The sequence below is a fragment of the Microtus pennsylvanicus genome, chromosome 17, assembly GCF_037038515.1.
Source record: "Microtus pennsylvanicus isolate mMicPen1 chromosome 17, mMicPen1.hap1, whole genome shotgun sequence".
Lineage (NCBI taxonomy): Eukaryota > Metazoa > Chordata > Mammalia > Rodentia > Cricetidae > Microtus > Microtus pennsylvanicus.
Genome location: NC_134595.1, coordinates 13,562,992 through 13,581,015, shown reverse-complemented (window position 1 = coordinate 13,581,015; position 18,024 = coordinate 13,562,992). Strand labels below are relative to the sequence as shown.

At 40.9% G+C, this 18,024-nt stretch overlaps 1 protein-coding gene across 1 annotated transcript; it reads left to right on the top strand.

The window, feature by feature from the left end:
• Positions 1-270: 270 nt before the first annotated feature.
• On the top strand, positions 271-12,894 carry LOC142836867 (uncharacterized). The gene is given in 6 exon segments (XM_075951525.1): positions 271-337; positions 8,965-9,091; positions 9,289-9,349; positions 11,414-12,649; positions 12,651-12,759; positions 12,762-12,894. Coding segments are annotated over 6 exon segments (1,608 nt in total). The 5' UTR covers positions 271-310; the 3' UTR covers positions 12,810-12,894.
• Positions 12,895-18,024: the final 5,130 nt, after the last annotated feature.

Sequence of the window (18,024 nt, the reverse complement as noted above, 5' to 3'; positions counted from 1 at the left end):
CCCACGTGCTGGAATTAGAGGCCTGCACCTCTGCTGTTACCACCCTGCTGAGCCTTGTCTTTAAGTAGAGTAGGACTCTATGGGAGGTGCTCTTGTCACTCAGGCCTCACTAGCCAATCAGGCCTGCCAGGTGTCCTGCAAGTCAGAAATTTTGCAAGATTCCTCCTGAGGAGGCATAGGCAGAGGGGTCCAAGGTGGCGGCAGCCTAGGCTGCGGCAGCCTCAGCCATTTTCAAGCTGGACTTTGAGGACAAGTCCGCCTCAGTGGTTTTGTGTGCTCTGCTGTGAGTGCAGGAAGCTGAGCAAGGAGCATGGGCAAGTTGGAAAACCATGATGTGGTGAGCTTGGGGCTATTCTCAGACCGGGAGAGGCGGCTAGTTGAGCCTTGGAGACAGTGTGCTGTATCCTCCTCCAGCCACGTGGGAGCCATTGACCAGATGTAGAGTTCATCCTGTTTCTGCCTGGTCCTGCTGGTCCTGCATGCCCCATCAGGGTCTGCGCGATTCCACGTGATTCTGCATGTTCTTTGAAATTTCCGAGTGGCTGTCAGCCTCTGAGTAACTTCACTATCCTTACTGCGCCTGTTAGAGATTTGGGAATGGGACTGTGCTTTGAAATACCATTGCTGCTGACTTCCCTGTGAAATGCGGGCTTGTATTGTCGCAATGAAACATAGATTTGCCAAAGTCACAAAGAACTTCTGTCCCGGAAGTTCTGCACCTTGAACATTTACTATTTAGGTTTAGGATCCCTCAGGAGTTAATTCTGTGGAGCTTATAAACAGTATTTCCTGTATAAGTAACACTCCAATGCTAAACTGTTTTAAAGGATCACAACATTAGGAAGACTGAGAACAGCTGGTTTATATTAATATCTCCTGTAGCTCAGGCTTCCCTCACACTATGTAACTGAGAATTGCTTTGAACACCTAATCCTGCTTTTGCTACCCAGTGCTGGAAAGACAATCCTGCAACTCCTTCCAAGCTGGAGCTTGACTGGTCTGTGGGAAGGAGAAATAGATTAGTGAAAGAGTATCCTCCAACTTCTCCATATTTTATTGTGAATTTATAAGTGAAGTAGGACCTGTGTAAGAATTTAGTTCACTGACCAACTGTAAAGCAAGCATACTCACAAAAGAAAAGGATGGGCAATAAAGAGGGTGAAAGCTTTTCTGCTGTGACATTAGTAGACATTAGCAATGAGTAGTGACACCCCACAGACCATGCCTTCAAGAATCGGTATAAATTCCGAATACAGTGAAAGACCTGGATAACTCCAGGTATCCCCAAAGAAAGCCCTGGATAAATCCATGTGTCCTACCCCCCTCCCCCAAGCAGGAAAAAATTAGCCAAAAATCTAACCAGGAAGAGAAGAATCAGGAACCTAGCATTAGCCAGTTTGGTGACTGTGTTTCAGGAACTAGCTGAAGTTAAAGTTGGACTGTAATCTTGAGAATAATCTTGAGAAACAGGGAGTTTCCCCCATTGTGCTGTGTTTTAAGAACTAGCTGATTATGACCTTGGGAGTGGTCCTGGGAGGCAGGGAGTTGCCCTTTGTGTTCTTCACTGGTGTTTTTGGAATTTTCTGTGACACTCCCTGCCAATTCCAGTTAACTGGGCTGTGGTTTCTTCCCTTAAAAATCACTTCTCGCGGTCACTTGGGGTTGAACTCTTCCCCTGCTTGGGTTATGAGTCTTGGCCCCAGTGCACTGGTTCTCGTTTCTTCTCATGTCATGGATTAAAGCCTCATGTGATTGCAGCAAGGATGGTCTCTCTTGAGTTTTGGTGGGGGTCCTGTTATCCCGAGACTTGAGTGAGAGTCTCCCCTCTCTTTCAACATTAGTTCAAGCAAACTAGAAGAACTGGATAAAATGGTGTGGTCCTGCCTAACATGGCTATACCCTGAGAAAAATGATATGAGATGTACTTGGTGTGCTCTAATACAGATCCCTAGTCTCTGGAGCACATGACCATGAAGCTTGTTTCAACTTTTTAACCATATTTTTTGATATCATAATTACATTATTTTCACTATCTCTCTCTTGCTTCCAACTGTTTCCATGGAACATTTATCATGTTCTAATCCATGGCCTCTTTTTGTTTAACAGTTAGTGTTTGAATGTGTCCTGTGTTTGGTTGCATGTCCTCCCAGCTATGAAGTAAAGGGTTGGCTACTGTTGACGTTGATTGTGTAATGGAATGTGTACACGTAGGACCCTGTGCCTTGGAGGAGGAACAGACAGTGCTCTGGGGGCATGGGGGATTGTACTAAACTACAAATTTCCAAGATTAGGGTCTTGTCTCACCCTAGTGTGGAAGGCCAAACCTGGAGGGTTTTTGCTCTCTGAGACATTTGATTTCTGTCACACAGTATGATAACTTCTAGTGTCTTGAAGCCCAGCTGGGTGGTTCTAGCTAATGAAGGACTCTACTTGGCAATCAGGAGCATCAGTAGGAGGTAGCTTACAGGTTCTTTCCAGGATTCTCTTGTTTTGCTGAAGGGAGATGTAAGGAGGACCACAAAACCAGGCCATGGTGAATTTAGGAACCACTGTCCCCAGACCAAGAAGAACAGGTTGGCTGAGCTGTCAGAGCTGCTTGGAAAGGAGTGGACCATAAGTGAGACAAGGTCTGTTAATTAGTCTGGTGACCTGGGTACTGGCCCTTGGCCCCTGAGCTTTGTTGAGTGTGGATTCCCTGGGGGAAGGGGAGGCTCTGCCATACTGGTGTGGGAGACTATGAGCTTATAATCCTGTTGCCTCATGCTATGTAACTGAAAATTCCTTTAAACACCTAATGCTGCCTCTGTCGCCCAGTGCTGGATAGACAGTCCTGCAACTCCTTCAGGACCGGGCCTTGACTGGTCTGTGAGAAGGAAGAATAGACCAGCTAATGAGTGACCTCCAGTATCTCCTTCTTTAAGTACTTCCTCCCACTCTTCTCCCCCTCCTCCCACCCCTCTCCCCTTCCCCCCACTCCTCTCCCCCTCCCTCTCCAGTCCAAAGAGCAGTCAGGATTCCCTGTCCTGTGGTAAGTCCTAGGTCCTCCCCCCTCCGTCCATATCTAGGAAGGTGAACATCCAAACTGGCTAGGCTCCCACCAAACCAGCAGATTTCGTAGGATCAAAACCACGTGCCATTGTCTTTGGCATCTCATCAGCCCTCATTGTTCGCCATGTTCAGAGAGTCCAGTTTTATTCCATGCATTTTTGGTAGCAGTCCAGCTGGCCTTGGTGAGCTCCCAGTAGATCAGCTCCACTGTCTCAGTGGGTGGGTGCACCCCTAGTGGTCCCGAATTTTTTGCTCACGTTCTCCCTCCTTCTGCTCCTCATTGGGACCTTGGGAGCTCAGTCCAGTGCTCCAGTGTGGGTCTCTGTCTCTATCTCCATCCGTCGCCAGATGAAAGTTCTAGGATGATATGCAAGATATTCATCAGTATTGCTCTAGGATAGGGTCATTTCAGGTTCCCTATCCTCAGCTGCCCAAGGAACTAACTGGGGACCTCAGCTTGGGCACCTGGAGCCCCTCTAATGTCAATTCTCCTGCCCACCCTAAAGTGGGTCCCTTACCTAAGAATTGTGGTTCTGTGCTCCCCTATCCAACCTTCCTTTATCCCGATCCTCCTGTTTCCCCAAGTCCCCCCCTTTTTCCCTTCTACCTTTTCTCTCCCCATCTCCCCTTACCCCCATCCCACCCCACCCCCAAGATCCCACTTTTCTCCCCGGCAATTTTGTCTACTTCCCTTATCCAAGCGGATAACTATATGTTTTTCCTTGGGTTCACCTTCTTATTCAGCTTCTTTAGGTTCACCTATTGTAGACTCCGTGACCCCAATTTATGGCTAGAAACCAATTATGAGTGAGTACATCCCATGTTCATCTTTTTGTGTCTGGGATAACTCACTCAGGATAGTGTTTTCTATTTCCATCCATTTGCATGCAAAATTAGAAAAGTCATTGTTTTTTACCGCAGCGTAGTACTCTAGTGTGTATATATTCCATACTTTCTTCATCCATTCTTCCATTGAAGGGCATCTAGGTTGTTTCCAGGTTCCGGCTATCACAAATAATACTGCTATGAACATAGTTGAACAAATGCTTTTGACATGTGATAGAGCATCTCTTGGGTAAATTCCCAAGAGTGGTATTGCTGGGTCCAGGGGTAGGTTGATCCCGAATTTCCTGAGAAACCGAAACACTGACTTCCACAGTGGTTGCACAAGATTGCATTCCCACCAGCAATGGATGAGGGTACCCCTTCCTCCACAGCCTCTCCAGCAAAGGCTATCATTGGAGTTTTTTATTTTAGCCATTCTGACAGGTGTAAGATGATATCTCAAAGTTGTTTTGATTTGCATTTCCCTGATTGCTAAGGAAATTGATCAGGACCTTAAGTGTCTTTTGGCCATTTGAACTTCTTCTGTTGAGAATTCTCTGTTCAGTTCAGTGCCCCATTTTTTAATTGGGTTAATTAGCATTTCAAAGTCTAGTTTCTTGAGTTCTCTATATATTTTGGAGATCAGACCTTTGTCTGTTGCGGGGTTGGTGAAGATCTTCTCCCAGTCAGTAGGTTGCCTTTGTGTCTTAGTGACAGTGTCCTTTGCTTTACAGAAGCTTCTCAGTTTTAGTAGGTCCCATTTATTCAATGTTGCCATTAATGTCTGTGCTTCTGGGGTTATACCTAAGAAGCGATCACCTGTGCCCATCTGTTGTAGGGTATTTCCCACTTTCTCTTCTATCAGGTTCAATGTTTTCGGGCTGATATTGAGGTCTTTAATCCATTTGGACTTGAGTTTTGTGCACGGTGATAGATATGGGTCGATTTTCATTCTTCTACAGGTTGACATCCAGTTGTGCCAGCACCATTTGTTGAAGATGCTTTCTTTCTTCCATTGTATACTTTTAGCTTCTTTATCGAAAATGAGGTGTTCATAGGTTTGTGGGATAAAATCCGGGTCTTCTATACGATTCCATTGGTCGACTTCTCTGTTTTTATGCCAGTACCACCCTGTTTTCATTACTGTAGCTCTGTAATAGAGTTTGAAGTCAGGGATGGTAATGCCTCCAGAAGATCCTTTATTGTATAGGAATGTTTTGGCTATCCTGGGTTTTTTGTTTTTCCATATAAAGTTGATTATTGTCATCTCCAGATCTGTGAAGAATTTTGATGGGATCTTGATGGGGATTGCATTGAATCTATAAATTGCCTTTGGTAGAATTGCCATTTTTACTATGTTGATCCTCCCAATCCAAGAGCAAGGGATGTCCATCCATTTTTTGGTATCCTCTTCAATTTCTTTCTTCAATGCCTTAAAGTTCTTGTCATATAGATCTTTCACTTCCTTGGTTAGATTTACCCCAAGATATTTTATGCTGTTTGTGGCTATCGTGAATGGAGAAGCTTCTCTGATTTCCCTCTCTGCTTCCTTATCCTTTGTGTATAAGAGGGTGACTGATTTTTTGGAGTTGATCTTGTATCCTGCCACATTACTAAAGCTGTTTATCAGCTGTAAAAGTTCTTTGGTGGAGTTTTGGGGGTCGCTTATGTACACTATCATATCATCTGCGAATAACGAAAGTTTAACTTCTTCCTTTCCAATTCGAATCCCCTTGATCCCATTATGTTGTCTTATTGCTATTGCTAGAACTTCCAGCACTATATTGAAGAGGTATGGCGAAAGTGGACATCCTTGTCGTGTTCCTGAGTTAAGCGGGATGGCTTTGAGTTTCTCTCCGTTTAATTTGATGTTAGCTGTCGGCTTGCTGTATATAGCTTTTATTATATTTAGGTATGACCCTTGTATCCCTAATCTCTCCAAGACTTTTAACATAAATGGATATTGAATTTGGTCAAATACTCTTCCAGCATCTAATGAAATGATCATATGGTTTTTTTTCTTTCAGTTTATTTATATTATGGATTACATTGATAGATTTTTGTATGTTGAACCAGCCCTGCATTTCAGGAATGAAGCCTACTTGATCATAATGGATAATTTTTCTAATGTGTTCTTGGATTCGGTTTGCCAGTATTTTGTTGAGGATTTTTGCATCGATATTCATGAGTGAGATCGGCCTGTAATTCTCTTTCCTGGTTGAGTCTTTGTGTGGTTTTGGTATCACAGTAACTGTAGCTTCATAAAAGGAATTTGGTAATGACCCTTCTGTTCTATATTGTGGAATACATTGAGGAGTATTGGTATTAGGTCTTCTTGGAAGTTCTGGTAGAATTCCACATTGAAACCATCTGGCCCTGGGCTTTTTTTGGTAGGGAGGTTTTTGATAACAGCTTCCAATTCTTCGCGACTGACAGGTCTGTTTAGATTGTTCACCTGGTCCTGGTTTAATTTTGGTAAATGGTATTTATCTAAAAAAGTGTCCATTTCTTTTACATTTTCCAGTTTAGTGGCATACAGGCTTTTGTAGTAAGATCTAATGATTCTCTGAATTTCCTCTGCTGCAGAGAAGAAGGTATATTCTTTCCTATTTGGGTGGAATGTTCTATAGATGTCTGTTAAGTCCATTTGCTTCATTACCTCCATTAATTCTCTTATTTCTCCGTTAGGTTTCTGGCTGATTGACCTGTCCATTGGTGAGAGAGGAGTGTTGAAGTCTCCTACTATTAGTGTGTGCGGTTTGATGGCTGCCTTGAATTTTAGTAATGTTTCTTTTATGTACGTGGGTGCTTTTATGTTAGGGGCATAGATGTTCAGGATTGAGACTTCCTCCTGATGAACTGTTCTTGTTATGAATATAAAATGCCCCTCTCCATCTCTTCTGATTGATTTAAGTTTGAAGTCAACTTTGTTAGAGATTAGTATGGCCACACCTGCTTGTTTCTTAGGTCCATTTGCTTGATAGGCCTTTTCCCAACCCTTTACTCTGAGTAGGTGCCTGTCTTTGTGGTTGAGGTGTGTTTCTTGTAAACAGCAGAATGTTGGATCCTGTTTTCTTATCCAATCTCTTAGCCTGTGCCTTTTTATAGGTGAGTTGAGTCCATTGACATTAAGTGATATTAATGACCAGTGGTTGTTAACTCCGGTCATTTTTTTTTTAGTCGTAGAGTTTGTGTGTTTCCCTTCTTTGGTTTGTGTTGATGAAGGGTCTCTAGATGTCTGAGTTATTGTGGTCATTGTTGGACTCCTTGGTTAGTTAGACCCCATAACTTGTCTTCCAGAAAGAGTAAGAGTTTGTGCTGGCAATATGGCCCAGAATGCTGGCATTTCAAAATGGCGCAGCTTTTTTATTATTGATTTTGTTTTGATTTCTACCTCTAAATCAGGAAAACCTCTCTTAAAGAGCCACAGCATGTCATCAGTAAGCAAAGCCCATCTGGGGAAATAAATGCAGCTAAGCTTCATTTTTTAGTGTCTAGAATTCCTTTCCAAGCTCTCTAAGATCTCTAAGATCCTATAGCTCTGCTACAGGCCAAAAGTATTTCCTTTATTAGCCAGTGATAATCACAGCATACAGAGGGGAATCCCACAATATGAGTTTCTATAGCCTCAACCTATTTCCTGTTCTTTGTGCCTATTGTGTTGTGGTTGAAACTAAACAGTCAGCTTTTTTCTTTTGCTGTCATAACTTCCCCACCATTATGAACTCTATCACTAAACCACATAAGATTCAGTAGAATTAACTGCTGTCTAGTGCTAAGGTGGTTTGGTAGCATACTCTTTTCAGTTTTGTTTGTTTATTTTTGAAGACAAGGTTTCTCTGTGTATCCCTAGCTATCTTGAAAATAGCTCTCTATATATACAATGATGGCTCCAAACTCAGAGATCCTCTGGCTCAGACTTCCAAGTGCTGCGATTAAAGGTGGGCCAGCATTCCTGGCTTTTTTGTTTTTATATTGTTGTATGATGGTTTTGTTCCTATCAAGCATATGCTGTTGTACTGAGTTTCACCCATGTCTTGAATTTTAAAATTTTACAGAGTGTGTATCATTATGTTTCTCAGGATGGCATGTATTCATGACATTAATACTGCCTGTGCCTTCCTAGTCATTGGATTGCAGGTGCATACCCTTTTTCCTGCCTGTGTTTGTTTGTCTTGAATTTTTATTTTAAAAAGAGTGTTTTACCTGTATGCATGGATATGCACCATGTGAGTACCTGGTTCTTATATTGATCAAATCATGGTACTAGAAACCCTGAACTTGGAATAATGGACAGTTATGATCCCCCATGAGCCCACCTATATGCAAGACCAGGAGGACTCTGTACTGTTGAACCATCTTTCCTGCTCTGTGTTGATTATTTGTCATCAGCATATTAATTGCTATTGTTTTCATTTGTCCATTTGTAACTTTTTAAACATACTGGGCCTTTTAGTAAAAGCTTATTTATGTTGCAGTTTAAATTGGGGCACTTCATGTTTCTGGTTGATGAATAAAGAGTTGAAGTAAATGCATAACTCTTTGTTGAAACTTCAGCAAAAATCTATGAGTTATTTCTATCTTTAATGTTTGTTTTATCATTTTTTTATGTGAAACAGGTATTTAATATGTATTTCTAAATTTCTTAGAAGTGATGGCATGGACTAGGCTTATATTCAACTCAGATGCAGATAGAGAAATACATGCCTCTACCTTCTGAGTGCAAGGATAAGAGGCATGATTCAACGCATCCAGCTTTTTTCATCTTTTCTTTTTTGTAGTTAGGACATAACCATTCATACAATTTCTATTACCTTAACTCTGTACTGTTGATCTGTTTACATATCTTTTGTTGTTGGTTAGTAACCATTTCTCTTGCAAGGTGAAACATTCAAAGGGTTCATATATGACAGAGGTGAACCTCCTATTCAGTTTGCTTCTAAAGTGACTCATTGATTAAATTATGATGTCTATGTCATGGAATAAGTATGGAGAGCACCAGAATTATATGACTATACTGTCAACGAAGTATATATTAAAAGTGTTGTCAAACTCATGCTTTCTGTTGTACACATGTACGGGATATTTTAGAATGCAGTGACCTATGATGACGTGCATATCAACTTCACTTTGGAAGAATGGGCTTTGCTGGATCCTTCCCAGAAGAATCTCTACAAAGATGTGATGGGGGAGATCTACAGGAACCTCACTAGTATAGGTAAGACTTAATTATCTTTCATGTTTCAAATAAGGAGACAACTATTCATTGGTTAGTGATACTCTTTTGTAATATTATTGAGATAAAAGAATGGGGTAAATAAATCAGGCATGGTTGTAAGGTTTGCTTCAAATGCAAACTAAACTTTTTTACAATTTTTAATATAACATACATTTTTTCTGGCACTATATTTTTAGGATACAGTTGGAAAGATCATAATATTGAAGAACATTGTCAAAGTTCTAGAAGACATGAAAGGTAATTTTCATGTATAACCTGATACAAATGTATCTCTGAAGAATTTGTAATGTATCCTATATGTTATAAAGTAAAGCAACAGTGTAAATAATAAAGTGCCTCAATGATTATTAAATACTTACAAAATCGTATACCTTGATTTCAGATAGGTGAACTGCACTTGCAATTCATTCTTTTTTTTTTTTTACTAAAAAAGTTCCACCTCCTCCCTGTGTCCCTTTTCCCTCCCCCTCCTTTCACTCCCCTCCTCTCACTGCCCTCCTCCCACTCCCCTCCCCCTTCCTCTCCAATCCGAAGAGCAGTCAGTGTTCCCTTCCCTGTGGGAAGTTCAATGTCCTTCCCCCTCCATTTAGGTCTAGGAAGGTGAGCATCCAAACAGGCTAGGCTCCCACAAAATCAGTACATGCGGTAGGCTCAAAACCCAGTACCATTGTCCTTGGCTTCTCAGCAGCCCTCATTGTCCATCATGTTCGGAGAGTCCGGTTTTATCTCATGCTTTTTCAGTCCCAATCCAGCTGGCCTAGGAGAGCTCCCGTTATATCAGCCCCACCATCTCAGTGGGTAGGTGCACCATTCGTGGTCCTGACTTCCTTGCTCATGTTCTCCCTCCTTCTGCTCCTCATTTGGACCTTGGGAGCTCAGTCCAGTGCTCTAATGTGGGTCTCTATCTCCATCCATTACCAGATGAAAGTTCTATGGTGATATACAAGATATTCATTAGTATGGCTGTAGGATCAGGCCATTTCAGGCTTTCTCTCCTCAGCTGCCAAAGGACCAAGCTGAGGACTTCTCTCTGGACCCCAAGGAACCCCTCTAGGGTCAAGACTCTTGCCAACCCTAAAATGGCTCCCGGAATTAAGATTCCCTGCTCCCATATTCACCCTTCCTTTATCCCAACCATCCCATTCCCCCAAGCTCTCCCCATCCTCCCCTTCAAACTTTTCTATCCCATCTCCCCTTTCCCCCATCCCACACCACCCCCTCTTTCCCAAAAAGATGAACATGGGATGTCCTCACTCTTAATTAATTTCTAGCCATAAATAAAGGACATTGAGCCTATAATTCATAATCCTAGAGAAACTACATAAGGTGGTGAAACCAAATGAAAACATATAGTTATCCCCCTGCATATTGGAAGTAGACAAAATTACTGGGCAAGTCATTCTTTTATGTTACCATTTGATTCATAGTACAATGAGAGCTATACTGAAAAATTGCCAATCCATTTATTTCATATTATTCATATTATAAAAGATATACATGTTGAAAATGTGATAAGTATATCTGCAAAACTCTCTATTACACTAATAGTCCATAGAGAGAGTAGTTTAACCCATATACTTGTTAAGTTTAATGAGGGGGCAGTTAGAGTCACAAATCAACGGGTAGCTGTTGTGGAGAGACCTTAATCCAGATACCACAAGTCTATGAGGACATAAAGTCAAACTGTGAAGTTAGTGTGAAAACCTTATATTTGTTACTCTGGACACAAACCACATGAGCATAGGGATCTGAAAAGGTATAACATACCTATCTTTCTCTCTGCATAGACAGAAAAAATGTAGCCAACACTATGCTGAGTATACTTGTTGAATTTGAGTACAAGTATACAAGTAATTGATTTTCTACTCTTATTGTTAATCTATCGATAAGCTCACATTTCAAAAAAGTACCATGAGTACTAGGACTGTGTAAATACTTCTGTTTGTCCTAGTTCATTAGAAAATATAGTATCACACACAGTATTGAAATCTTTATTAATACAATAAGAGTGGGGAAGCTCTGAGTTTTTCAGTTCTCTTCAAATACATAATAATTCTCATACAGAAAAAAAAGATTCTGTAAATGTGAACCATGTAATAAAGGCTGTTATCAGTTTTCTTTAAAGATGAAAAGCAAGCTTTAATGAAGGGGAAAAACAAGATTGTTAACATGGTGATAAAACCTTAACATATAATTCCTCTTTAAAATAGGACTAAATTGTAAAATTAATTTATACAGGTAAAAAAATTAAACAATGTATTAAATGTAGTAATGCTTTCACATGTACCATTATCATTGTAGGCATGAAAGAAGTCAAAGTAGAGAGAAAACTTCTGGATATACTGAATGTGTTAAAGCCTTCGCATGTGACAGTCATCTTCACAGGCATGAGAAAACACATACTAGATTGAAACCCTATGAAGAAAATGAGTGTGGTAAAGCCTTTTCACAACACAAATCTCTTCAAATGCATAAAAGAACATACACTGGAGAGAAACGACATGAATGTAATCAGTGTGGTAAAGCCTTTGCTCATCACACTCATTTAAAAATTCATGAAAGAAGCCATACTGGAGAGAAACCCTATGAATGTAATCAGTGTGGTAAAGCCTTTGCTCATCACACTCATCTAAAAATTCATGAAAGAACCCATACTGGAGAGAAACCCTATGAATGTAATCACTGTGGTAAAGCCTTTGCACGCCACAGTCATCTAAAAATTCATGAAAGAAGCCATACTGGAGAGAAACCCTATGAATGTAATCAGTGTGGTAGAGCCTTTGTACAACAGAGTCATCTACAAGTTCATGAAAGGAGCCATACTGGAGAGAAACCATATGAATGTAATCAGTGTGGTAAAGCCTTTGCAAAACACAGTCATCTACAAGTTCATGAAAGAACACATACTGGAGAGAAACCCTATGAATGCAATCACTGTGGTAAAGCCTTTGCATGCCACAGTTATCTACAAGTTCATGAAAGAACCCATACTGGAAAGAAACCCTATGAATGTAATCACTGTGGTAAAGCCTTTGCACAATATAGTCATCTACAAACGCATGAAAGAAGCCATACTGGAGAGAAACCCTATGAATGCAATCACTGTGGTAAAGCCTTTGCATGCCACAGTTATCTACAAAGACATGAAAGGAGCCACACTGGAGAGAAACCCTATGAATGTAATCACTGTGGTAAAGCCTTTGCACGCCACAGTTATCTACAAAGTCATGAAAGAACCCATACTGGAGAGAAACCCTATGAATGTAATCACTGTGGTAAAACCTTTGCACGCCACAGTCATCTAAAAATTCATGAAAGAACCCATACTGGAGAGAAACCCTATGAATGTAATCAGTGTGGTAGAGCCTTTGTACAACAGAGTCATCTACAAGTTCATGAAAGGAGCCATACTGGAGAGAAACCCTATGAATGTAATCAGTGTGGTAGAGCCTTTGCACGTCACAGTTATCTACGAAGACATAAAAGAAGCCATACTGGAGAGAAACCATATAAATGTAATCACTGTGGTAAAGCCTTTGCATGCCACAGATCATCAAAGGCATAAAAGAAGCCATACTGGAGTGAAGCCCTATGAATGTAACCAGAGTGGTAGAGCCTTTGCTCATCACAGTAGTCCCCAAAGACATAAAAAAAAACCCATACTGGAGAGAAACCCTTTGAATGTAATCAGTGTTGAATGTAATCAGCCTTTACATGTCAAGGTAGTCTCCGAAAACATAAAAGAAACCCATACCATAGAGAAACATTATGACTGTAATTAGTGTGTTAATTCTTTGTTTATCACAGTCATCTTCAAAGACGTGAACTAACAGTTTCTGGAGTGAAACCCTAAGAATGTAATTAGTGTGGTAAAGCCTTTTCACTTCACAGTACTCTAAATGCATGAAAGATCACACACTGGACATAAACTCTATGAATGTAATCAGTGTGGTAAAGCATTTGCATGTATGAATAATCTAAATCATAAGAAAATTCATATTGCAGAATAATTCTATAAATTTTCAGTGTGATCAAAGTTTGTACTTTATATAAGAGCAAAACTTTTTGTATGCAACAATCTGTTAAAATCTTTGTATATTATAGTAGATATTGAGTACCTGAAAAAGATACTGAGGACTTCTTATTATAAAGTATTTGGTAAGATCTTTAGCCAAAACTCTTAAAATCAGCTACACAGTGATTTGGGATTCCCCTCTGTATGCTGTGAATGTATTTTGTTAACATTGTTTAATAAAGAAGCTGCTTTGTGTCTGTTATGGTTTTGGTCCCTTTAAGAGACAAGCCACACCCACTCCCCTCCCCATCTGCTGATGCAGGCTGATTTTCAGCTTCAGGCCTGAGCTTGTTCTCTTTTCCATCTTGCTCTTGGAGAGGCAGCTTCGCTTCTGCCTCTCTCCCCACTTCTCTGCTTCCCCCCTTCTCTCTCTCTCTCTCTCTCTCTCTCCCTCTCTCCCTCTCTCCCTGTCCCCCCCTTCACCCTTCCTCCTCCATAACCCCCTGAATAAACATTCTACCTCACCCTGCATGTCTTGTCTATCCATGATTCTGTCTTCTGCCTGCCTGCCTGCCATGTGTCTCCCTGCCTGGGACCAGCCATTGCATGGACCAGTAGCCCTCTCTGCCTGGGGCCCACTGCCTGCTGCCATATGGCCAGCCACCACTGCTCTGAGACCAGCAGCTGTCTCTGCCTGGGACTGGCTGCTCCAGGGCCCACTTCCTTCCACCACCTCGGGACCGGCAGCCATTTCTGCCTGGGACTGGCTGCTCCCAGAGCCCGCTGCCTGCCACCACATGGCCCGCTACCACCATTTGGGACCTATAGCATTTCTGCTGCCTACTGCTGTGGGGATCTTCCAGCATTTTTAAAAAAAAAAACAACAGTGTCTATGGCAGGGCAGAATAGAGCAAGACAGAAATTCCACACAGAGACAGAGGAGAAAAGAAAGTGTAGTCAGACTCCATGTTTCTGCTGAAGAAAGCAATACCCTGGAAACTTACTGGAAAATCACAAGTCTTGTGGTAAAATACAAAATAATAGGAACGGGTTAATTAAAGATGTCAGAGTTAGTTAATAAGAATCCTGAGCTAGCTGGGCCGTGGTGGTGTACACCTTTAATCCTTGCACTTGGGAGGCAGAGGCAGATGGATATCTGTGAGTTCGAGTCCAGCCTGTTCTACAAGAGGTAGTTCTAGTACAGGCTCCAAAGCCACAGAGAAACCCTGTCTCAAAAAACCAAAAAAAAAAAAAAAAAAAAAAATTCTGAGCTAATAGGCCAAGCAGTGTTTTAATTAATAGATATTCTATGTGATTATTACAGTCTAGGGAGACATGAATGAACAAGAATCCTCTGCCTATAACACAAGAGTATTTCTTCTATAGAAATAAATTTGCAGTGTTAACAATCGTTTCAAGCATTATGCCCTTTTTATACGGTTTTTATTTAGAAACTCATGGTAAAAATGAGTATATGAAGCTCTTTGTATAGGGTAAATGGGCCAGCCAAAGAAACACATCCTGACCCTGAAACTAGAGCCAGTGAAGTACATAATTGTCAGGAGCCAATTTCCTCCTAAAATCATTACAGGAACCATCACCCTGGGGAGTCTGCAGAGAATCCCACACCCCTAATTGTGTTAGGAATAGTTCTATTGACAGAGCCTACCCCACACCCAAATTGGCTTGTTAATGAGAGCTATCTGTTAGCGGAACCCACCCCCCATTCCAAACTATCTAGAGAACTAGGTGTGTCATCTCCTAGTTGTAACTTCCAGGCCTACTGTGACTTGACCGAAGATAACCTCCTGCCTACGTGACCAACGAGGACCATGTGACCAACGTGAACCACGCGGCAAGAGCCCAGAACCCTGTGCCCATCCCCCCAACTCCTTACCCTATAAAAGGTTGTATCTCGTCCCTAATAAACGGAGGCTTTGACAAACCTTGCATAGCCTTCTTCCTGTCTCCTAGCCCATATCTTCCAGGTAGTGCCTCTCCGTGACCCTGGAATAACTGAACTGCCAGGCGGGCTACTAACCCTAGACTAAGTGGCCCGCCAAGGCAATCGACAGTGGCGCCCGAACAGGGACGCGGAGCACGGTCAACTATCGGACGACAACGCGCAGTCCCGGGGCAACAAGAAGAAAACAGAAGGTTCTGCGGCTGTAGAACTCGGACAGATCTGCAGGACAAGGTAGGCGCAGGTTCACCGTCGTCCAAAAAGATATGGGACTTTCAAGGGAAGAGAAATTCATACAGAAATTTAATCAATCACTCAGGGAGAGAGGAGTAAGAGTCAAAAACAGAGATTTTTGCTTCATGTGTTTGCTTTATGTGTTTGCTTGTGGGCTCAAAAGGGAGTCCCTTGAGATGTGAGAAGTTAGGGTACAATCTACACAACTACGCCTGCCAAGCAGGCTGGCTGCTAGGGCTAGAGAGCCTATGTCTTTAACCCCCTGCCATATGGAACAAAAGCTGACAGGCAGGTTTGCTATACAGGAATCTAGATTCAAAAAGCTGCAGCTTCATTTAGGACAGTAAATATGCTTCTTTTCCATTTTAAAAATCTTGCTTCTTGGTCAAAAATCTTTAGTTTGTAGGTATAGAAGTTTATATCTAAGGTAGATTAATTTCAGTACTTTGTTTCTGTAAAAAAGTTTTAAAATCAAAGATTGTGATACATTCAGAGGATTTTTAGAATTGTTTAGGCTATCCTGAGTTTTTATTTCTTTTGTATAAGGTTGAGGATTGTTCTTTTGAGTTCTATATTGTTCTTTTGAGTTCTGTGAAAAGTTTTGCTATAATTTTAATGAACATTTATATTAAGTCTGTGAGTTCTGTGAGGAATGTTGCTATAATTTTTAATGGACATTTACACTGAATCTGTAAACTGCTTTCAGTGAAATTGTCATTTTTGCTATGTTTCTTCTGCTTTTGCAAGAAAATAGGGGATCTTTCAAGATTTAAAGTTCTTATCCTACAAGTTTTTCCATTTGTACGGCCCGCTCTTGGGTGGGAGTCGTATTGTTTTAGCTTGAGGTCCATTCCTGCTGCCAGGTGTGGCTTCAAGGTGGTCTGCTGAGACTCAGGCCTCTTAATTAAATTTATCAAGGGCCAGAGCTATACTCTTAACAAGCAATAGAGATGACAGGACCCAAAACTTCTGTCCTGCTTGCTTGGAGTTACTCCAAGATATTTTGTGGTATTCATGAATATTAAAAAGGATAATGTCTCATTTATCCTAGATGTAAAAGAGGTACATCTGGGTTATTTTCAGATTCTAGGCTATGATAAAATGGTTCTGCTCTGGGCATGGCTGAGCACATGTCCTTGTGGTATGGTCAAACATCTTTGTATTTAGGCCCAAAAGGGGTATTGCTAAGTTTTGAGGTAGATATTTGCCTAATTTTAAAAAATAGACAAAATGAGGGTCCCTCAGTGCTGGGGAGACTCTCACTCAGGTCTTGGGATGGCGCAGCTGCCCCATAGCTCGCCAGAGACCATCCTTGCTGAGGTCGCACACGTGGCCTTGGTTGGTGGGGGAGGAATTCGACCCCCATGACCAGGAGAAAGAATTTTTTGAGGAAAGGGGCCACAACCCAGTGGTCCAGGAGGGTCATAAATTCCAAAAATCCTGTGGTGGTTGCAGGAGGACAGCTCTCCTGCCTCGGGACCACTCCCAAGGTTGTAATCCACTAGTTCCTAAAACTACTGTGATAATTGCAGCTAAAAAACCTGTTTTTCCAGGTCAAGGCTTTGTCTTCAGCTGGTTCCTAGGGCAATGTCGCTGAAGCGGCTAGCCCTGGATTTTTGATTCTTCTCTTCCTGCTGGGAGAGTCAGGTTCATCCAGGTTTTTCATTACTATGTGTGATCCAAAGGTGACTGTCAGTTTACACTTCCAGCAACAAAAGTTTTTTCTTTACCCACATTTTCTTAAGCATAAATTGTTAATAATAATTTTTAATCTTGGTCATTTCTTCAAGGATAAGATAAAATCTCGGAGTTTTGGTTTGCATTTCTCTGATGGCTAAAGGATGTTATGTTTGAGCATTTTTTAAATGTCTCTCAGTCATTTTTAAGTTCGTCTGAGAGTTTTCAGTTTAGGTCTGTAACAAATATTTTTATTGGATTAAAATTTTTAATAACTAATTTCCTGAGTTCTTCATATATTTTTGGAATGGATTTATGACAAGTAAAGATCTTTTCCCACTATATAGCCTTGTTATACAAAAGTTTCTCAGTTCAGGAGATTTATGGTTTCTCCAAATGTTTATGCCACTGAGGCTGTGTTTGAGATGTGACAAAGTATACTTCAAAAAAAAATTTTTCTCTGTGAGGTTCAACATAATTTTTATATGCTGAGGCCTTTGGCTCATTTAAACTTAAGTTTTGTACATGGAGATGGATATAGATTTATTTTCATTCTTCTACATGTTGGTGTCTAATGAGGCCAGCATTATTAGTCAAAAAATGCTTCATTTACCATTTTCCTAACTGCAAGGCAGACTTAAAACTTAAGAAGAGGATAGCTTAAAAACCTTTAATTAGATATACAATGGTTAAAGCCCTAGTTATAATATTCTTATGAAAGACCTTGAGCCGCTAGGTAAAATTCATACAAAAAAACCAGTTTCCAATAGAGAGCTTAAAGAAAGCTGTCTAACAGGTACTCAAGCAGGTAAAAAATATAAATCAACAGGTAAAGTATACAATAATCAACAGATACAGTATATTAATTATAATTCAGCTATGACAAGTATGTATATTAAATATAAAACTTATTCTACAACAGTTTTATAAAAAATGCTGTTTATGGCTGAACCTTCTCAGTTTTGCCAGTTAAGATATTAAACTCTTGATTTAAAACAGCCTGTCTAATACAAAAGGACAGGA